The sequence below is a fragment of the Canis aureus genome, chromosome 20 (genome assembly GCF_053574225.1).
Source record: "Canis aureus isolate CA01 chromosome 20, VMU_Caureus_v.1.0, whole genome shotgun sequence".
Classification (NCBI taxonomy): Eukaryota; Metazoa; Chordata; class Mammalia; order Carnivora; family Canidae; genus Canis; species Canis aureus.
In genome coordinates this window covers 35,089,852-35,111,980 of record NC_135630.1, presented here as the reverse complement: position 1 = coordinate 35,111,980, position 22,129 = coordinate 35,089,852, and the positions used below count along the sequence as shown (strand labels likewise).

The following is a 22,129-nucleotide window of genomic DNA, read 5'->3' as shown; positions in this document are numbered from 1 at the left end:
TTCCACCTGCATACAAATTGTAGAAAAAGTTTATTTTCTGGTCACGGATTCTTCAAATACAATTCCGTATCTATGATACAGGCACAAAAATATCGTTATTAAATCTTGCTATCCCACCAAAAATAAACGTGGTAAAAGTGATCATATACATATACTTGGACTGCCCTCTCACTCTCCAGGTATTAGAACTTCAATTCCAACCATACAACACTGAACTGCCCTTATGGTTTAAAGGTGCACGCCTAACAGAGAACCATGTGGTCAAACAAGATTTTATTTTATTTGATGGTAACAACAAAAACTGCAGTAAAATGATGACTTTTCTATTCAGGCAAGTTAACTAAAGATAGCTGAAATCTGCAAAGAAATCTAGAGACCAGGACAAAGAGGCAGCATGAGCCCAGCTACTGTAAACTATGCATCTGTGCATTTCAGCAACGGCAGGTAAGCCAGCAGACCGCTTTCCGTACGGACTTGAACTGACAGTTTTTCCTCCAAGAATCTTGTCAATGGTTGCATTCCACTGCTAGTTAAATACAAAGAATCAGCCCTCACAATAAAATCACATCTTCCAGAAGAAATATACATTTAGAATCACTGATTGCTTTTTCTTTGTCTTTTTTTCCTTGAACGTGTAGGTGTTTGAGTCTCTTGTGTTTCTTCTTTTACACCAGGTACGGGCTGTTTAAAAACTATTTCATTATCTTCATCATCAACATTTATTTTAGCTGCTTCAGATTTTCGTTTCTCCAAAAATGCTGGTGTACAAACTGGTGTGGAGCCCTGGATTCAACGAGTAACAAGTGAGAATACAGAAACATAGGAAGGTATTAGGAATGAGTTTAACCTTCCCACCCCCCTTATCACCTGCCCTATACTTTAGGAAGTTAGTATGGAAGTTTACAATGAACTAGAATATAACATGCCCCATTATAGGGTATTAGGTTAAAAACTGTCTTACATTTATAAAGACAGCGGCCTCATTTCCCCCTACTGACATAGTTACTTTGCTAAAATTAGTTACAATGCAGTAAATTCACAATAACTTTTGCTAACCTCACTATATTTGCTAAGTCATCAGTAAGGACTTACCAAAACAAACACAAGGTTAAACCTGATATTTTAATAAAGTGAAAGCGGCACAAACTTGCTTTTCCTTTTTTTTTTTTTTTTAATACGGGTACCTGGGTGGCTCACTTAGTTAAGTCCCTGCCTTTAGCTCAGGTTATGACCCTGGGGCTCTGTGATGGAGCCCCACTTGGGGCTCCCCGCTTGGTGGCGGCGGGGGTGGGGTGGGGTGCGTGCTGTCCAATGTTTGTGTTCACTCTCTGTCTCTCATATCTGTGTCTCCCTCTTTTATTCTTTTTTCTTTCTTTTTTTTTTTTTTAAAGAGGTGCATCCTAAGTATCTAGGGTTGAAAAGTTAGCACAAGACCGCAGATGTGGGTCTCAGGTTAGGAGTGACAATCAAATCCACAACATACTGTGGCTCACTCAGCACCTCATTTATTTTTTACTTTTTATTTTATTTTTTTTATTTTTTAAAGATTTATTTATTTATAATAGACACAGAGAGAGAGAGAGAGAGAGAGAGAGAGAGAGGCAGAGACACACAGGCAGAGGGAGAAGCAGGCTCCATGCCGGGAGTCCGATGCGGGACTCGATCCCGGGACTCCAGGATCGTGCCCTGGGCCAAAGGCAGGCGCCAAACCCCTGAGCCACCCAGGGATCCCGTTTCTTTTTTTTAAATGAACTTTTTTTTTTTTTTAAAGATTATTTATTCATTCATTTATTCACAGAGAGACAGAGACAGAGACAGAGAGAGAGAGAGAGAGAGGCGCCGAGACACAGGCAGGGGGAGAAGCAGGCATCATACAGAGAGCCTGATGTGGGACTCGATCCAGGGTCTCCAGGATCATGCCCTGGGCTGCAGGCGGCGCTAAACCGCTGCACCACCGGGGCTGCCCTGTGTCTCCCTCTTTTAAGCAAATAAAATCTTAGAAGAATTATTTACTAATTTATTTTAAAAGTAATCTCTAGGGACGCCTGGGTGGCTCTGCAGTTGAGCATCTGCCTTTGGCTTGGGTCGGGATCAAGTCCTGCATCGGGCTTCCTGCATGAAGCCTGCTTCTCCTTCTGCCTGTGTCTCTGCCTCTCTCTGTGTCTCATGAATAAATAAATAAAATCTAAAAAAAAAAAAAAAAGGAATCTGTATACCCAACATGGGGCCTGAACTTATGACTCTGAGATTAAGAGTCCCACATTCTACCAACTGAGCCAGCCAGGTGCCCCAGCTTTTCCTCTTTCAAATCATTTCCGTAATACCTCATTTCCCAGCATACTATAGACTGTTTTACCTGGCTATCCACGGTCTTCTCAGGAGTGGTAGTAGTACGTGAACTCTTCTTCTTCTTCTTCTTCTTTTTCGGTAAGACCTTCAATAAATTTTAAGAGAGAAACTTCATCAATCTGCCTATTTATCAGCAATAAATAAATCTTGAATCTATTTTCCCATTTATCTTTCCCTAATATCTGGCATGTAGGGGATGCCTGGGTGGCTCAGCAGTTAGGCGTCTGTCTTTGGTCCAGGATGTGATCCTGGAGTCCCAGGATTGGGTCCCATGTCGGGCTCCTTCCATGGAGCCTGTTTCTTTCTCTGCCTGTGTCTCTGCCCCCCTCTGTCTCTCTCATGAATAAACAAAACCTTAAAACAAACAAACAAACAAACAAAAAAAACCCCTACACCTGTATCCCAATGTTTATAGCAACAACATCCACAATAGCCAAAGTGTGGAAGGAGCCTCGGTGTCCATCAGAAAGATGAATGGATAAAGAATGGTCTATATATACAATGGAATATTAGTCATTAGAAACGAATACCCATCGTTTGCTTCAATGTGGATGGAACTGGAGGGTATTATGCTGAGTGAAGTAAGTCAATCGGAGAAGGACAAACATTATACGGTTTCATTCATATGGGGAATATAAAAAGTAGTGAAAGGGATTAAAGGGGAAAGGAAAGAAAATGAGTGGGAAAAATCACAGAATGACAAAACATGAGAGACTCCTAACTCTGGGAAATGAACAAGGAATAGTGGAAGGGGAGGTGGGCAGGGGGATGGGGTGACTGGGTGATGGGCACTGAGGGGGGCACCTGACAGGATGAGCACTGGGTGATACACTGTATGTTGGCAAATTGAACTCTAATAAAAAAACATACAAAAATAAATCTGGCATGTAGTATGATAATTAAAATTTTACCTGGCTATCTGTAGGCTTCTCAAGACCAGTGTCTGAAGCATTTTTTTCCTTTTTATGTAAAATCTAAACAAAGAAATGAACTGGTAGTCTCACATATTTATATTTTTAAATTACCATTAGATCCTTACACGTTATCAGTAAATCTTCTCCAAATAACACAGCATTTTAACTTAAAAAGCAAAACCACAACCTTAAGGGCAAAACTGTAAGAGGGGCCTAACTAAGGAATGGGCTCAGGCTATGAAGGCTGAATGGGGCCCAAATTCAGAATTAGATAATGAAGCAGGGCTGCTTCCACACAAAGCAGCAAATGGGCAAGCATAGAGGCATTTCTGGCATGCCTGTTTTCCAGCTTCATTGTCCCAGTTCCCACGTGGTTCCCATGGGTCCCTGGAACAGTGACACATGCTCTTTTCACACGTACAGATTTGAGCAAAAAACCAACTACTAGGAACTGGGCCCAGGGAGGGTAGCTAAATTTCCAGTTGCTAGATAAGGTTAAAAGATCTAATAAACTCAGAAATAGATGCCATCTCCCACCAACTAAGTAGTTTTTTGGAAATAAGCTGAGAGGGCCTATAGAAGACTCAAAATCAATCTCAAGACTTAGTCAAGGAAGAAAAAGGTCTTCACCTATATTGGCCACACCTTAATGACCTATACTCTTGCTTTGCAGTAAAAACCACACAGCTCTCCTCCACTAATGACGAGGAGGAAAGACTCCACAAGGTCTCCTTATTCAACAAGCAAGGAACTAAGAACTGGATAAAACTCTGTGCTAACTCATTTTCATGCAAGTCGTCTTGTTATATATTTCAAATCATGAGAATTTTGCAAATGAGCTAACCCCTTTCAATGGTTTCCTTTTCTGCATAATGGAGTTAACAGGATCTTGTTCTAACAAATTTTTATTTATTCATTTGGAAGAGCTTGAGTAGGGAGAGGGGAGGAGAGGAAGAGAGCAGACTCCCCACTGGGCAGGGAGTTTGCTTCTCCATCTCCCTCCTGCCCTCCCAACTTGTGCTCTCTCAAAGAAGATCTTTAGGGAAAAAAAAGAACCCATAATGCAATGTTTCAAAATTAAGGCAAAGCCTAGCATGGGATAAACACCGGGCTAGACAATTTATGCATAAAACCATAAATATGTTACAACTAATGAGGCACAAAACCCACCCCCAAGAAAAAAATACAAAAACATTTCGTGAAGGAATATTTACCAGTGAAGGAAAATCATAATCAATTCCCTTTTTAGCTAATTTCTTCCTGAGTAATTTTTCCTTCTTTTTAAAACGTTCTTCCATCTGTAGCTTTTGAAGAAGTGTCCGATTTTGATTATACCGTTTCACTGCTGGATATGATGGCTTTTTAAATGGAATATACCACTCTCTAAAAAGTTCTTCATGTACTTTTTCAGGCGGTATAAAATGACCTATAGTTCAAAGAAAGAAAAAATTTTCAACCAACTGGAAGGAAGATTTTAAGGTTTTCACCACTGTCATTCCCCTCATATCATAATCAAGAGGACATGTCTCCCATTTACAGGGAAAAGACTGAAACAACAAAATGGGAATCTAAAAGAAAGGCTTACAGCCAACAATTATCATTAAGTATCTATTTATTAAATGCCAAGAACTGTTCTAGGAGCTAGAAACAGGTTAGCGAACAAGATGAGTCCTATAAAAGAAATGTCTTGGTGGCGGCAAGTCTCTGGGATTCCTGAAGCTACCAGGATCTCAGGCTGTGTGACCTGCTGTAGCAGAAGGAATTACTTCCCAGCTAATCTCCTCTGCATACCTCTCTAGAACTAAGCCAGCTTACTGCTTATCTCCAGCTCTCTTCTTAGCGGCACTTTTAAGCTATGGAAGCTTAAACCAACTACTAGGAACTGGGCCCATATGCAAGGCAGGCCAAAACCCTTGGCATCAACCCTCAAACAATGACGGATGGGGAGTTGGTAGGTAAATTCCCTATTTCCCTTACCTGTCAATTCGGAATAATTCTGTCTCCCGTGTTACCTGGCAGGATGGAGCCCAGCTGCCTAAGAAGTAATGTGCTTGCTAATCCACCCTCAATGCTTCTGTCTCACTTCTCTACTCCCTATCAGTATTTTCCTGGGCTCACCTCAAAAATATGTCACTTCTGTTAAAAAAAAAAAAAAAAAAAAAAAAAAGAAAAAAGAAAAAGACAATGTGGCTAACCTCCTATCAGAGTTCAGGATCTTTTCTGTGGTTTTTCAAAGTCAGAAACAGCACAGCACCGATCCTACCCATGTGGACCCTTGACACATTTTAGGTCACCTATTTAGTCCATTTCCTCTTGGGAAGAGCCATGCTTTCTATGTGTGAAATGAACCCATGACCTCAATGAGGCTACTGGGATTCTCTGTCACAGCAACAGGAACCGAGAGAGAGATGATACTTGGGCAGCTCGTCAGCTACATGAACTGACGTGTGTGGCTTGGGCACGTGGTATGGTCAAACACTCCACAAATGGCACAGAGAAGGCAAACTTAACTGCCTCCAGAGGCACCCAATTGCAGATAGGGATGCTTTGGGAATGCAAAGTGAGCAGCTCCACTTTCTGCAGGATAGACTAATTTGGTGTTGTTTCTCTACTCCTTATGGCTTCGCCTGTGGAAGAGCTGCAGCCAATATCATTTAGATGGATTCTCAAATGTGATTTCTTGCTTTTAATGTTATCCTTTTTTTTTAAAAAAAAGATTTTACTTATTTGAGAGAGAGATGAGTGTGCATGCACGCATGGGAACATGGACGGAGGTGAGGAGTATAGACAGAAGCAGACTCCCCACTGAGCGGGGAGCCAGATGTGGGGCTTGATCTCAGGACCCTGGGATCATGACCTGAGCTAAAGGCAGATGCTTAACTGACTGAGCCACCCAGGTGCCCCATCTTTATAATGTTATCTTATCTAGAACCTATTAATGGCTTCCCACTACCCCCAGGATATATTCTAAACTTCCAGATTTTTAAGGCCTTTAATAACCTGACCTCTTGCTATTCTCCTCACATTCCTTCACAACCAAATAAGTACTGTTAGTTACCTCCCGCTATGCATATCCTATCTCACCAAGCCAGGGATGGTAATTCCCTTCCCCCGGCTCATTCCTATCTCATCTTCAGATTTCAACTTAAATGTTGCTTCTTTAAGGAAGCCTTCCATATCCCATTAGTGATGAGTTGGCTGCTCTTCCAATGTAGTACCTTGTCCCAATTCCATCTTAGAATAAAAACAGCTCTTACTCTAGAAGATTTTAAAATTCTAACTAGAATCTGTCTAGAAAATGCACTCGTATCTTTGCACTTAAATACTTAGGAGAATCATCCCAGAGATGAAGTGGGACAGCCAAGCAGGTAAGCAATCTGTCATTCACAGCACAGCCATGAACCAGCAGCAGGCGTCCACTTAGTCCCATGGTAAGAGAAGAGCACTTACACTGTAAAAGCCTTTCACCAAAAAGGTAGTTGTTCATTGTGTCAGCAACTATCTTGGCAACATCTTCAGATGCGAACTCCACAAAGGCATAGCCTTTACTATTTCCAGTCTGCAATGGAAAACCCACCACAAACAGTTGATTAAATTTTAACAGATCATCAAAGTTCTAAAATGCCATTAATTTAGCCCTATTGTCTATTAACAGTCCACCTTTAATTCTAACTTCAATGCACAGTGCAGGGACTGTAACAGGAATAGGTAAGATCTGGCATCCATGGCTGGCTGAATCAGAAAAGCATACAACTCTTGATCTCAGGGTTGTGAGTCTGAGCCCCACACCGGGTGTAGAGATTACGTAAAAATAAAATATATTTGAAAATAAAATACATTAAAAAAAAAAAGAAAGAAAAACAAAAGGATCCAAAATGTCTGAACATGCTGCTGAAGTATCCCTGGAATTTTGATTACATGATTAATACATTACTACTGCAGCTGGAATTTACTACACAAGGAAATCTGGTAGAGCCCACAGTCCTTTATACATTACCAATTTCATTGAAAGCCACCTTATTCATGTATTAACAATGCCCAGCAGATAGTGCAATGCTTTGCAAAGAATGCAGGTAGTCCTAGTCTCACTTTATACATAAGAACTGGTAGTAGAACAACTCTCCTCCTTTACAGTTCCAATTATTAGTAACAAAAGCAGTACTGCACAATTTTGCATTAAACATATCTTTGGATATGGATCAAAACTGGTGATGCAATTATGGAAATAGGAAAGCACTCAATGACCAGGAGGCACATTTCTAGCACTAGTGGTGCCATGAACTAGCACATTGTTTAGCTATCTGCAAAAAGAGGATTTTGGCAAAAATTTTTATGTCCCCAAATCCTTTAAAATTCCATCTTTAATAGGGAGGGGAAAATGGTGGAGTTGAAGAGACAGGCTGTGAAATCCAATTACTGTATCACATGATATAAACCTTCTGAAAAGAGATGTGAAAATACGTATCAAGTGACTAAAACAAAGAAAACAAAACAAAACCCAAAAAAGCCAGGGGCTCCTGGCTGGCTCAGTTGATAGCGCATAGGACTCTTGATCTTAGGGTTGTAAGCTTGAGCCCCATGTTGGATTTAGAGATTACGATAAATAATAAATAAAAATGAAGAGCCAAACACTTTTAAGTATTTTACCTAGTAATCCCAGAACGTTGAAGTATTGAGCAAACAGTCAAAATTGGGGTGAGTCAGGAAGGTGGCAACTTTATCATGCAACAATGCTGGAAATGGCAAATTTTAGTGCATCTCTTTAAGAAGCAAACTTCCTATAAGACAACTGACTTTTTTTTGAAATCTTCAAAAAAGCCAGTATCAAGAAAAGAAAGAACAAGCAAAAAAGGGCAAGAGGATTGTTCTAGATATGCTGGAGAGCTAGAACCAAATACAATACATGAACCTTAACTGGATTCCAGAATGGGTAGGGAAAAAAAATAGCTAAAGACATTTTGGGACTACTGGGGATGTATGCAGATGGGAGAAGTACATTATACACTATTATATACTGTGGTTATGGAGAAAAATGTCTTATTCTTAAATTTACAATGAAGTGTTAAAGTATTACGACTATCACTTTCTTCAAAAGCCTCAGCAAGGGCAGCCTTGGTGGCTCAGTAGTTTAGCGCCGCCTTTGGTCCAGGGTGTGATCCTGGAAACCTGGGATCGAGTCCTAGGTTGGGCTTGCTGCATGGAGCCTGCTTCTCACTCTGCCTGTGTCTCTGGCCTCTCTCTCTCTCTCATGAATAAATAAATAAAACCTTAAAAAACAAAAAACAAAAAACAGAAGCCTCAGCAAAACAAAAAAATATATTCTTGAGGACAAACAGAGATGAAACTAGATGTTAACAGGTGAATCCAGGCAATAGGATGTTCATCACACTATTCTATCTGCCCTAAATATTTTCAAAACATTAAACTGGGGAAAACAATAACTATATTGCAAACTAGGAAAACATTTACAAAATATTTTTAAAATTTATTTTTAATTAAAAATTTTTAAAGATTTCGTTTATTCATTCATGAAAGACATACAGGGAGCCCGATGCGGAACTTCTCCGAACTCCGGGATCACATCCCAAGCCGAAGGCAAATGCCCAATCACTGAGCCACCCAGGAATCTCTCATTACAAAATAATGTCCCAGAAAATGGAGAAAAAAGTTCTCAGGAAAGACAAGAAGAAAGGGCAAAACAAACAAACAGGCAATTCACAGAAGATCGCGTTCTAATGGCCAACACACACATAATGTGATACTAAATGTCACAGAATAAGGTAGGTACAAAAACCACAACGATTCTATACTCAGTGGCTCTGAGAATCTTCCTAAAGCAGTTTTCAAACCCAAAACGCAACCTTTTAGAAAGCAACAAAACTGGGATGCCTGGGTGGCTCAGCAGTTTAGTGCCTGCCTTAGGTGTGATTCCTGGAGTCCTGGAATCGAGTCCCACGTTGGGCTCACTGCATGGAGTCTGCTTCTCCCTCTATGTCTCTGCCTCTCTCTCTGTATCTCATGAATAAATAAATAAAATCTTAAGAAGCATCAAAATCAATTTAGTAAGACAGAAGAAGAAGAAAAAAACCTGAAAAGTACTGCCTTATATGATTTATTTCAATTATGTTTACACACATGTATGTCTGTGTAGGCTTGTACTATAAAACTTATTTCTTATAATGGGTCCAAAATCTGAAAAATACTGTTTTAGAAAAATATGCCTATACCAGCATAAAGAATATTCCTAGCAGTTTCACCTGCAACAGAAAAATTGTAAAAAAAACAAACAAACAAAAAACCAAAACCAAAACCCTAACATTCAATAAAAAGGGGGATACTTTAATATATTCAAGCAAAAGAGATCCCTGGGTGGCTCAGCAGTTTAGCCCTTGCCTTTGGCCCAGGGCATGATCCTGGAGTCCCATGATCGAGTCCCACATCAGGCTCCCTGCATGGAGCCTGCTATTCCCTGTCTGTGTCTCTCATGAAAAAATAAAATCTTAAAAAAAATATATATATATATATATTCAAGCAAAAGAACACAGCGATAACAAATGTACTCGAATTATGCAAACACAGTCCAGAATATTGTTAATGAAAAAATCGAGGGATCCCTGGGTGGCGCAGTGGTTTGGCGCCTGCCTTTGGCCCAGGGCGCGATCCTGGACACCCGGGATCGAATCCCACATCGGGCTCCCGGTGCATGGAGCCTGCTTCTCCCTCTGCCTGTGTCTCTGCCTCTCTCTCTCTCTCTCTGTGTGACTATCATAAATTAAAAAAAAAAAAAAAAAAAAAAAAATCGAGTTAAAGAATGATAAAATATAGACTTAAATATACAATATATATTCCTTCATGAATGTGAAGTAAAAAAAAAAAAAACAGTAACAAAAATCACTGGATTCATGAATTCTCTGGACATGGGGAAAAAGAGGATTGGGGAAGGGTACAAAAGTGACTTCAATCCTACTTACGAAACAAGTATGAAATCAAGTTGACATTTTATAAAAATGGTGGATTACCAAATAGCCATTAAATACTCCAGCGTACTTGTTTAAAATACCTCACCCACATGTTATGCAATCATTATAAATAGGCAAATGGAAAAACAAGGGGGAGGAACACAGACAAAATCTTATTTTGCTTGGATAAGAGATACTAGGGCATTTTAAATTTAAGTTACTCATTATCATTATTTTTTAAGATTTTAATTATTTATTTGAGAGAGGGTGAGAGCACAAGCAGAGGGTGAGGGGGAGGGAGAGAGAGAGAGAGAGAGAGAGAGAGAGAGAGGGAGAAGCAGGCTCCCTGTTAAGCAGGGAGCCTGACTCTGGCCAATCTCAGGACTCTGGGATCATGACCCTAGCTGAAGGCAGACGCCTAACTGACTGAGCCACCTGCCCCTTAAAATCACAACATATTATCTGTGATTTTATGACAACTAACAGATGATGGATGTGTACCCTACCCTTCAGATACCAAATCAAATACAAAATTTAACTTTGAGGGGCAGCCCCAGGGGCGCAGCGGTGTAGTGCTGCCTGCAGCCTGGGGCATGATCCTGGAGACCCGGGATCGAGTCCCTCATTGGGCTCCCTGCATGGAGCCTGCTTCTCCCTCTGCCTGTGTCTCTGCCTCTCTCTCTCTGTGTATCTCTATGAATAAATTAAAACAAAATTAACTTTGATAAAATTTGGAAAAACAATATAAAGAAAAAAAAGCTTCCAAGAGTGAGAGGTCTATGATTACAAAACAGGATGCGAGCAAGGAAGAGAATAAAGTGGCCACTCCTCTACTTCAGTAACAAACCTACAAGCTTTTTCTTTAGTAGGAGTTAGGTTCAGTGTAACAATAACATTTAGCAAAGGTTTACTGTTTAAGGTTTTGTTCTAAGAAATCTGCATTTGTTACCTTTGTTTATTCCTTTCACCTAGGAGGTGGATGGTATTTTATTCATATTTTACAGAATAGAAAACTGAAACATGGGAAAATTACATAATTTGTCCAGGACCACACAATTAGTGATCTGTACAGCCAGGGCTCAAACCTAGGTGGTCTGGCTTCGATGTCCTTATTCTTAAGAACTCACTATACTACAAGATGTTCATACCTGCCCTTCAAACTGAAGCTTGTGTGCACCCGGCTTAGTAGCCACAGAATAAGGATGATTCATTTATTAGGATTATCAATTTAATTTGAGAATTTGGTGCAATTTTAAAAGGAAAAGAAACATTCACAGTAATATGGATTTTGCTCTTTTCATTTTCAGGTTCTAAATCTTACGTGAAAAAAAAAAATAAATCTTACGTGTCCCACTCCCCCTTTTTTTTAAAGGTCTTATTTATTCATTCATGAGAGAGAGAGAGAGAGAGGCAGAGACACAGGCAGAGGGAGAAGCAGGCTCCATGCACCGGGAGCCCAACGTGGGATTCGATCCCAGGTCTCCAGGATCGTGCCCTGGGCTAAAGGCAGGTGCCAAACTGCTGCGCCACCCAGGGATCCCCTACAAGCATATTTTATTTTATTTTTTATTTTTTTTTTTTAATTTTTATTTATTTATGATAGTCACAGAGAGAGAGAGAGAGAGGCAGAGACACAGGCAGAGGGAGAAGCAGGCTCCATGCACCGGGAGCCTGATGTGGGATTCGATCCCGGGTCTCCAGGATCGCGCCCCGGGCCAAAGGCAGGCGCCAAACCGCTGCGCCCCCGGGCTGCCCCCTACCTCCCTTTCTGAAATAAGCTGTGCTCAACGATGATATAGGACCACCCTCCGTAAATGGTAAACACTTACATACTCGTAAGAAATAAGACAATCTAATTCGATCTTACCCTTTTACTTCTGGACAGCCTGAATCTTGTAACAGTGCCAAACTGGGAGAAATAGGCCCGGATCTGGGTTTCATAAAGTGCTGGAGGTAAGTGGCCCACGTAGATCACGCCGGGGGTCAGTTTTTCTTTCTCCTTTTGCTGGGGACACACAGACCAGACAAACGCAACTTTTTAAAAGTCACCTTGCGACACGATGTGCAAAACCCCTACTTCTCAGTGCAAAATCCTGCCCGCACCTCCGCGTGCACAGGAGTCCGATGTCGGCGTCGGCGTCGGCGTCCCGCGGGCGGGCTCTGTGCGGGCCGGGCCGCCGCCCCCGCCGCCCCCGCCGCCGCGAGGCCCCCCCGGAGTCCCCCCCCGGCCGCCGCCGCCGCCGCCGCCGCCCCCCGCACCGCCCCCCGGGCCCTACCGTCCAGGGCCGCCGCTCCGGACTTTCCTAGGCGCGTACTTTATGCTCAAGGACAAGGCAGGTGCGACTTGCCGCCACGGCCCCGTCAGTCCGGGGAACTCGGCCAACCCCGCCTCCGGAGGTCTCAACCCCGCAGCCGGGCCGGGCCGCCTCCGCTCCGGAACCCCCCGGCCGGCGGTCGGCTCCCGGGGCACGGCGGCCTCCCAGCTCGGGGGCTGCTCACCTGGGCCGCTCGCCGGCAGGCCTGCGTCACCTCCTTCCGAAACTTGGCCTCCTCCTGCGGGTTCAGCGACAGGAACGGCTTGGCAGGGCCCGCAAGCGCCGCCATGGCGACCGGACACCCGGCCCGAGCGCTCCACGCGGCGCCGCCGGAACCCGCGGCCCTCGGCGCCTCCGAGGCGGAAGCGGAGGCGGCGGACGTGCGCGGCAGGCGCGGGGGCGGGGCCCGGGCGGGGCGGGGCGGGGCGGGGCGGGCTCGGGCGCCCCCTGCTGGCCTGGCGCCGCGTGGCGCCCCCCGCAGGCCTGCCACCTCTGACCCGGCGGGCGGCGGCTGGCCTGCTACCTTCGGCCGGTTTCAAGGAGAGGCTCGAAAATATATAAGCCCCAAACAACATCCGCGCCCTTGAGGTATTGCTGATCATTCTCTAATTATTTTTTATTTTCTTCCTTCCACGCAGGCACTCTTTAAAGCCCATGCTGTGTCCTCGAGGGCGTTGCTGTCGTTAGGAGGCTGAGAGACTGGGATGGAGGTGCCGGAGGCTGCTGGGGCGCCGGTGCAGGGAGACAGCCCCGTGCGGGAGAGGCACGCTGGTGACCAGCGAGGGCCTCCCGGCATGGGACGTACTGGAGTAGAGGCCTGGAGGCCGCAGGCGCCGCGTGGGAACACCCGGAAGCTCAGGGTGCAGGTAGGGGGGACCCTCGCGCAGGGTCCTCAGAGCTGCGCGGAGAGAACCAGCGGGGGGGGGGGGGGGGGGGGGGGGTCCACGGCTCGTACCTGAAGGCTTAAAGCTTGGGTTTTATTGTAAACGCAAGCAGACGCGACGGTTCTATTTCAAGATTTTTTTCTTTTTTAAAGATTTTATTTATTCAGGAGAGACACAGAGAGAGAGACGCAGACACAGGCAGAGGGAGAAGCAGGCTCCATGCGGGGAGCCCGACGTGGGACTCGATCCCGGGACTCCAGGATCACGGCCTGGGCCGGAGGCAGACGCTTAACTGCTGAGCCACCCAGGGATCCCAGATGTGAGGGTTTTAAGCAAAGCCCTGGCTGTTAATGACTTTTAAATACTGTCCCTGGCCTAACCCCCTGAACTCAAGAAAACTCCTAGGAACTTCTGCCCGTCAATCTTACTTTTTGAAAATGAACTGAGGAATTGCTGTAACAGGAAAAGAAACATTTGAGGATAATGCCTGCACAGATGAATCAGAAAGTGCCTCAGCCTCACAATAATGGTAAAATCTCACCCTGAATATTCACGCCAAGGCCTAATAAAAGGGGCCTGCTTCTCCTTGTTCAGGCAATCAAGGCTTTGGAAGTCATTCCTTGCACTCTCCTTGTTTGTACAAGTAAAGTGGCCCTGGGAGGCAACCACCTCGTACAGTTTCTGTCTATGGTTCACCGAGAAGTGGCCTTGCTTTGGTTGGTAATAATAGTACTCCAGTTAGGGTGGAGGGTGAATGGCAGATGGTAGAATGAAAACTGCAGCGGCACTCGGGTGCTCGGTGGTTGAGCGTCTGCCTTTGGCTCAGGTCATGATCCTGGGGTCCTGGGATCGAGTCCCACGTCGGGCTCCCCGCAGGGAGCCTGCTTCTCCCTCTGCCTGTGTCTCTGCCTCTCTCTGTATTTCTCATAAATAAGTAAATAAAATCTTCAAAAGAGAAAGAAAACTGCAGGCCCCAAATTCAGTCACTTATGTTAAGGCCTCATGGCAGTAAACCAAGACTTAGCACTTCACCCTCCACCCCAGCGTAAACTTTGACCTGCCAAACTGGAGGTATTTATGATCGATCCCTTCCATTCCCCTTAGGAAGGGTGACAGGACCTAAAACAACACATTCTTTGCTAATAATTCCCTTCCCCCTCCCTCTCTGCCTTTAAAAACCTTTCCTTTTCTGTAGCACTATGGAGGTCCTTTCCATTTGCTTGGGAGGCTGCCCTATTCATGCATCGTTTAATAAAGCCAATTAGATCTTCAAATTTACTTGGCTGTATTTTGTTTGTTTTTAAAGATTTTATTTTTAAGTAATCTACACTCAGCATGGGGCTTGAATTTACAACCCCAAGATTAAGAGTTGTGTGCTTTACCAACTGAGCCAGCCAGTTACCCCATATTTTGTTTTTTACACAGAGAAAGAAGGGACAGAAGGCTATCACAGTAGTCCAAACAGAGCTGGTCTGGGGGATAGTGGTGGCAGGTATTTTTATCAGTGGGGGCTGAGTTTGGCTGGTGCCCAGGTGTACATGTGGGAATGGTGGACAGTAAGTCTGTAATGGTAGAAACACAGAATCTGAGGCCCTGTCTGGGCCCTACGAATCAGAATCTGCTTTGTAACAAAACCGCTGGCCAATACACATGCTCTGTAGATCACACTTGGAGGAACAGGAGTAGAGATTTGGAGATTGATCACTGTACTGGGTTGCGTTGTGTCCCCTGCAAGGTAAGTATAAGTCTTTCCCCCCCATACATGTGATGGAAACAGAGCCCTTGCAGGTATTATCAGGTTAAGATGAGGTCATGCTGTATAAGATGGGCCCTGATCCAATACCTAGTGTCTCCATAAAAAGAGAAAAATTTGGACACACACACACACACACACACACACACACACATGCAGAAATGCCACTTGATGACAGAGGCAGAGGCTAGAGTGATGTGGTTGAAAGCTAAGGAAGACCAAGGCTTGCTGGCAACCACCAGAAGCTAGGAAGGGGTGAAAAAGGATTCTCTCCTATGGCCTTCACAGAGACAACGGCCCCATAAACGTCTTGAATTTGATTTTGTAAAGTCTCTAGAACTGTGAGAAAATAGATTTCCATTGTGTTAAACCACCCAGTTTGTGGCTGTTGTGTAATGGCAGCCCTAGGAAGCAAATACGGTTAACGTGATTAGTAGTCTGAAATGGTTTCTGAGGAAATCACGGGGCTGCGGGGCCTGTCTTGGCAGGGGCTGGAGGAGCTCTTGGGCCTCCACAGGGTAGCAGGCCCCCCAGACCATAGAAGTCAGAGACAAGGGCACCTGGGTGGCTCTGTGGTTGAGCATCTAGATGCTTTTCGCTCAGGTGATCCCGGGGACCCAGGAATGAGTCCTGCATTGTGCTCCCTGTGAAGAGCTTACTTCTCCCTCTGCCTGTGTCTCTGCCTCTCTGTGTCTCTCATGAATAAACAAATAAAATCTTTAAAAAAAAAAAAAAAAGAGAGAGAGAGAAGGCAGAGACAGAGTCTCAGCCCCCAGATTCTCACTGTGGCCCAGCCCAGACCTGCTTTTGTTTCTTTCCCTTCTGAGAAAGTGTCAGCCACTCTCAGTTAACGGTTCCTGCTGATGTTCGCTCTGGCCCTGCTGGGTAACATCTCATTTTGCTGTGTCTCTGCTGCCCGGGGCCTAAGAGTCACCTGAGTGGGTGGACCCAGGGGTCTGGGGGAAATCCTCAGCTTCCTCATCCAAAACAGGAGTTTGGGTGACAGGATGGTTTTGGTCTCCTGGGGGGAGTCTGCACCCTCTTGTGCAGCAGGGACACTAATGATCAGGCTAGCAGCTGGCCTGCCTCCTGCCCAGGTGGCAGGCTAGGGCTACACGTGTTTGTCCATCCGCCCTTCCTTCTTTTTTCTTCCCTCCCTCCTTTCCTTCTTTGTTTTTATCATGCAGAGCAGGGGAAGCCACTGACACTTTGGGTGGGGCGGTTCTTCCCTGAGCTGTACTGTCCTGTACATGCTGCTTTGGCACCTGACCCCCAGCACTCAAAGCCAGGGAGCACCCCTAGTCGTTTTAACAACCACAATGCCTCCAGGCACTTCTACACATCCCTCGGTGGGCTGCTGAGTGTGTGCTCACTGGGTATTTTTTCTTTCCTTTGCCCCCACTGACCTCCCATGCCACCTTTCCATGGAATGGAATGGTGGTGTGTCATTCTCATGATGCCCCTGTCCCCATCTATGGGCCGGAGCCAGGCATGTGGAGAGCTGGTGGTTGGGATACGAGGTGCAGCAGGTGGCAGAGCTGGGCAAGCAGCTGGGCGAGTCAGCTTGTGCTGAACATCCAGGGAGCTAAGCCTTAGGAGGAAACTTTTTTTTTTTTTAAGATTTTATTTATTTATTTGACACAGGGCATGGGCAGGGAGAGAGGGAGAGAGAGTGAGAGAGAGAGAGAAGAGAGAAAGAGCACAAGCAGGGGAAGAGGGAGAGAGGCAAGCAGGTTCCCTGTTGAGCAGGGAGCCCAATGCAGGGCTCAATCCCAGGACCCTGAGATCATGACTTGAGCCGAAGGCAGATGCTTGACTAACTGAGCCACCCAGGTGCCCCTGGGAGGAGAGGGTTTGTGGGAGCTGCTGAGGGCTGCAGGAGAAGCGACAGGCGGGAACCAGGAGGGAGCACCAGCAGCACGTGTCTGCTCAGCCCTTTTTGGGCTCTGTCCTATTTGTACCCACAGGATTTTATAAGAGATGACAGTGACAACATGGAGAGGCCAGTGTCATTGATATAATTTATTGCTTACATTTCCAACGAGGACAGGGCACACCATGCCCTGCAGAGGATCACATGGGGAAGCACCAGGTTTAGCCAGGAGGCAGATGCAGGACTGAGGGAAAGCCTGAGCCAGAGCCTTTATTGGAGTTTCTGCAGAAAGGTGAGGCAGAGCAGGGGAACTAGCTTAGGACTCCACAGCTTGAATAATCCTAATGGGCTTTAGGCTGGTACCTGGCCATGGCATGATTTAGGGTCAAGGAAATCTTGACAGAGCCTGTGAGCCCAAGGGCCATCTCCTATTTTCCCTCTTTCTCTGATTCCCTAAACCTTTTCTCCTGCTCTTGGACTGCAGGCAACGACACCCAACCAATCTTCAGTTTCTACCCCTTTCTGTCCTTGCAGGAATGTGTCACCCCTTACATAGTTTTCCATGCTATAAGAGGAGGTGTAATTTCACCCTGAAATTAGCCTAGAATGTTTGCAGTGTTAATACTCACGTTGGGAAGAGTGCAGCCAAGTTGGCTCTTTCAGCTCTAGTGGCCAGGGGAGTGGAAATTAGTTTAATCCCACTGGATAGTGATTTGGCAAAATATATCATGAACCTTAAAAATAGGATCTATTAAAAATTATTTTAAATCTTGATAAGGGCTTACAAAGACATTTATCACAATGCTATTTATAACAAAGAATTGGAACCAAACAAAACAGCCTTTGATAAGAGACTGACTGGGTTAATGACTATGGCATGTTCATTCCACAAATAAAATCACATGAACAATGTCTACATTTTAGGGCTGCCTGGGTGGCTCAGTCGGTGAAACATCTGTCTCTTGATTTCAGCTCAGGTCATGATCTCAGTGTCTTGAGACGGAGCCCTGCACTGGGCTCTGCACTGGCCATGGAGCCTAAGAGTCTCCCTCTGCCCCACCCTACCAAAAAAGACACTTATACATTAAAACAGAGTTTGATTGTTAGAACTATCCTGCAGGGAAATTGGGTAGAATTGATTCATTCACCCAGTGAATGGGTGTTGAATGTCTGTTGTCTGTTGACATGTCTGTCCTGTCATGTCTGTTGAATGACTGGCACCAGGGAAAAGTTCTCAGTTGGGTGATGGGTAATTCAGCCCCCCTTAGGAGCATACTCTGCTTTTACTATGTAGAAATAAAGAAGATGGAAACAATTTTCTAATAGAAAGAACATTTCTGGGGATCCCTGGGTGGCGCAGCTGTTTGGCGCCTGCCTTTGGCCCAGGGCGCGATCCTGGAGACCCGGGATCGAATCCCACGTCGGGCTCCCGGTGCATGGAGCCTGCTTCTCCCTCTGCTTGTGTCTCTGCCTCTCTCTCCCTCTCTCTCTGTGACTATCATAAATAAATAAAAATTAAAAAAAATTAGAAAGAACATTTCTGTAACGTAAATATATAAAGCGCTATCTGGAGAGCTATCTTAGATTTTACAATGTTTCAATTTGAGCTGCCGGTGGATGGGTGAAATATGGGAAGGGGATTAAGAGGTACAAACTTAACAGTTACAATAAAATAAGTTATGGGGATGTGAAGTACATCATAGGGGACATAGTCAACAATATTGCAATAACTACGTATGGTGGCTGATGATAATTATTTTTTAAAAGATTTTATTTATTTATTCACGAGAGACAGAGAGAGAGAGGCACAGACACAGGCAGAGGGAGAAGCAGGCTCCATGCAGGGAGCCTGCTATGGGACTCGATCCCGGAACCCCAGGATCAGGCCCTGGGCTGCAGGCGGCGCTAAACCGCTGAGCCACCCGGGCTGCCTGGCTGATGATAATTAGACTTATTGTGGCAATTGTATTATAATGTATATAAATGCTGACTCACTATTATGTACAAACACCTGAAGCTAATACTATAAGCCAACTACAGTTCAATTAAAAAAATCTTAGGGGATCCCTGGGTGGCTCAGAGGTTTGGCACCTGACTTTGGCCCAGGGCGCGATCCTGGAGACCCAGGATTGAGTCCCACATCGGGCTCCCTGCATGGAGCCTGCCTCTCTTTCTCTGTCTCTCATGAATAAATAAATAAAAAATCTTAAAAAAAAAAAAAAAAGAGCTTACAGGGGTACCTGGGTGGCTCAGTCAGTTAAGTGCTTAATTCTTGGTTTTGGCTCAGGTCATGATCTTGTGGGTGGCGAGACTCAGTCTGGACTTGGGCTCCGTACTCAGCACAGTCTGCTGGGGGATTCTCTCCTATTCCTTTCTCCTTAGCCCCTCACCTCACTCACACTTGCATGCTCTCTCATAAAAATAAATAAATAAATAAATAAATAAATAAATAAATAAATAAATAATCTTAGAAATTACCCCAGTTTTGGAAGCCCTACCACTGTGGTCTATGGTCTAACAGGAAGAACCTGACCATGTGGATGCTACTTTAGGAACCTAGTAGGAGGAAGAAAGACTTTCTTTCCCTCCCAACTTCTTACTTTCCTCTACAAGAACATTCCTTTCGTTTGTTCTGTAGACTTGTCTATAGTTTTGCCACAGGTTGTTCATCTTGGATTGCAATTCTCTGCTATTCCCGAACAAATCCATCTTTTGCTGGTAAAACAACTGGCAGTTTTAGTTTTCTTTTTTTTCTTTTAAGATTTCATTTATTTATTCATGAGAGACACACACACACAGAGAGGCAGAGACACAGGCAGAGGGAGAAGCAGCCTTCATGCCAGGAGCCCGACCCGGAACTCGATCCTGGCACGCCAGGATCACGCCCTGGGCCAAAGGCAGGAGCTAAACTGCTGAGCTACCCAGGGATTCCCTGGCAGTTTTTTTTTTCCCTGGCAGTTTTAGTTTTAAGGTTCACATTATATTCCTAAAAGCACTGAAAGCAGGAACTTGAAGAGATATTTGCACAGCTATGTTCATAGCAGCATCATATGCAATAGCCAAGAAGGAGGAAACAACTCAAATTTCCATTGAGGCACAAATGGATAAACAAAATGTGTTTATTTACATAAAACAGTATTATTCATCCTTAAAAAGGAATAAGATTTGACACACGGTACAACATAGATGAACTTTGAAGTCCTTATTGGAAGTGCCTTAAGCCAGTTATAAAAAAACAAATATCATACGATTCCCCTTCTATGATGCACCTAGAAGATTCAAAATTGTAAGAGACAGAAAGTAGTCGTTTGCACACATTTATAATTCTCTGAACTTTTAGAGACAAGTGTTACTAATTCTAGCATGAAAGATGGTAAAAGACACTTTTAGAGGATGCTTAAAACCACTTCAATTTTTAGAAAAAAGTGATTTGGCAGACTCTATTTATTTTTTAAAATATTTTATTTATTTATGATAGACATAGGGAGAGAGAGAGGCAAAGACACAGGCAGAGGGAGAGACAGGCTCCATGCACCGGGAGCCCGGCGTGGGACTCGATTCCGGGGTCCCAGGATCGCGCCCTGGGCCAAAGGCAGGTGCTAAACTGCTGAGCCACCCAGGGATCCCTGGCAGACTCTTTATAAGGTAACGCTAATATCCACTTTGCAGAAGTATAATGAAGATACAGTGTCCTTCCCCTAAAGTTTTAGAATAACCTCCCACACATAGCAAACAAATATTATCTAGTTGAAATAAGTAATCATTTTGGTTCTTTTGGAGAGTGCATCCTACCGTGGAATTGTATACAATTTCTAGACACGAGAGACTCCGTTTCCAGAAAAGCTCCATTTTCCTTCCTTCAACCAATGGCTAGTGAACTCTTGAACTGGAAAGAGAGGACCAGTCCAGGGGGGCTCCTGGGTGACCGGTTCAGCCACTGGCTCTTGAGTTCCGCTGAGGTCACGGTCTCCAGGTCCTGGGATCTCAGAGTTGGCTTGAGGGTTCCTCGCCCTCTCCCTCTCCCTCTGCCCCCGCCCCCGTGCTCACTCCTGGGCTCGCGCTCGCTCTCTAAGATCTTATTTATTTATGAGCGACACAGAGAGAGGCAGAGACACAGACGGAGGGCGGGGAAGCGGGCTCCGTGCAGGGACTCGGGGTCTCCGGGACCACTCCCAGGGCGGAAGGCGGCCCTCAACCTCACTCTCTCTCAAATACATGAATATTAAAAAAAAATAAAAAAGAAAAAGAAAAAGACTGGTCCAGAAGCAATTGTTCCACAAGCAACTGCTTGTAAAATCAAGCCGATTCGATTCCAGGAGCAGGGCTAGGGCTCCCGGTCGTGGGCCTCGGGGGGCGGGGCGGCCACGGCGACCAGCGTGCGCCCACGAGGCCCGGCCTGCGGCCCGTCGGTACAACACCAACAACTCTGCCTTTTCCCGAAGTCCTGTGGGCCCGCGGCCCCCGACCCCCTTTCTTTCACTGCGCAGTAAATAACCTTCCCTGGTTAATTGCTGAGCCTGCGCTCACCGACTTGCAGTTCGCGCTCAGCCGGACTTGCCTCTCGTGGGGTCTGTTTCCAGGTGGACACGACGCACGCAGACATTCCTGTTTGCGGGTAGATGATGGAAAACTCTGCAAGGACAAGAAATCCTCCGGGGCAACTGGAATAGGAGGTGCTGGTTGCGAGGAAGGGAAGCTTCCCGCCCAACAGTTAGAGAATTCACGCAACTCACACGAGTCAGACACACACAACACGCGGGACATTTTCGCCCGCGACCCATCCCCCACCCCACGGTCCCAGGCACCCTTGCTTCCCGTGTGCTTTTTGCAAACACGAACGCGCTGTTTTCCCGGTTTCCGCACGGAAACGGCAATCTCCGCCCGTCTTCCCGCACCTGGCTGTGCACGCGCTCCCTCCCCGCCGCCTCGGCTCCGAACAAACACGGAAGCCGGAGCCGCGCTCCCCCGCCCCGCCGCCAACCGGCCCCGCCCCTGCGGGCTCCCCACGGCGCGGGCTGTCTGCGGCGATGCCTGTCCGCAAAGGCCTCGCGGAAGCCCCGCCCACTCCCTTCCGCCCCTCCC

The 22,129-nt window shown here is 45.4% G+C and overlaps 1 protein-coding gene and 1 long non-coding RNA gene across 2 annotated transcripts; one reads left to right on the top strand and one right to left on the bottom strand.

The window, feature by feature from the left end:
- Positions 1-11: 11 nt before the first annotated feature.
- NIFK (nucleolar protein interacting with the FHA domain of MKI67) lies at positions 12-12,904 on the bottom strand. Its single transcript, XM_077861339.1, has 7 exons — positions 12,722-12,904; positions 12,090-12,227; positions 6,714-6,822; positions 4,478-4,689; positions 3,261-3,323; positions 2,357-2,434; positions 12-783 (listed from the first exon to the last, which is right to left on the bottom strand). The coding sequence occupies exons 1-7, from the start codon at positions 12,824-12,826 to the stop codon at positions 595-597; spliced, it is 894 nt and encodes a 297-aa protein (XP_077717465.1). The 5' UTR covers positions 12,827-12,904; the 3' UTR covers positions 12-594.
- A 56-nt stretch (positions 12,905-12,960) lies between these two features.
- LOC144291665 (uncharacterized) lies at positions 12,961-14,699 on the top strand. Its single transcript, XR_013359046.1, has 2 exons — positions 12,961-13,403; positions 13,574-14,699. It is a non-coding gene; the product is annotated as an uncharacterized LOC144291665 (long non-coding RNA).
- The last annotated feature ends 7,430 nt before the right edge of the window (positions 14,700-22,129 follow it).

Coding starts and splice junctions, on each gene's coding strand:
- NIFK (XM_077861339.1), bottom strand. CDS start 12,826: ATGGCGGCGCTTGCGGGCCCTGCCAAGCCGTTCCTGTCGCTGAACCCG. Junction 12,228..12,721: donor CCTGCCGGCGAGCGGCCCAG/GTGAGCAGCCCC, acceptor GTGTGTCCCCAG/CAAAAGGAGAAAGAAAAACT. Junction 3,324..4,477: donor ATTATGATTTTCCTTCACTG/GTAAATATTCCT, acceptor TTCTTTGTTTAG/ATTTTACATAAAAAGGAAAA.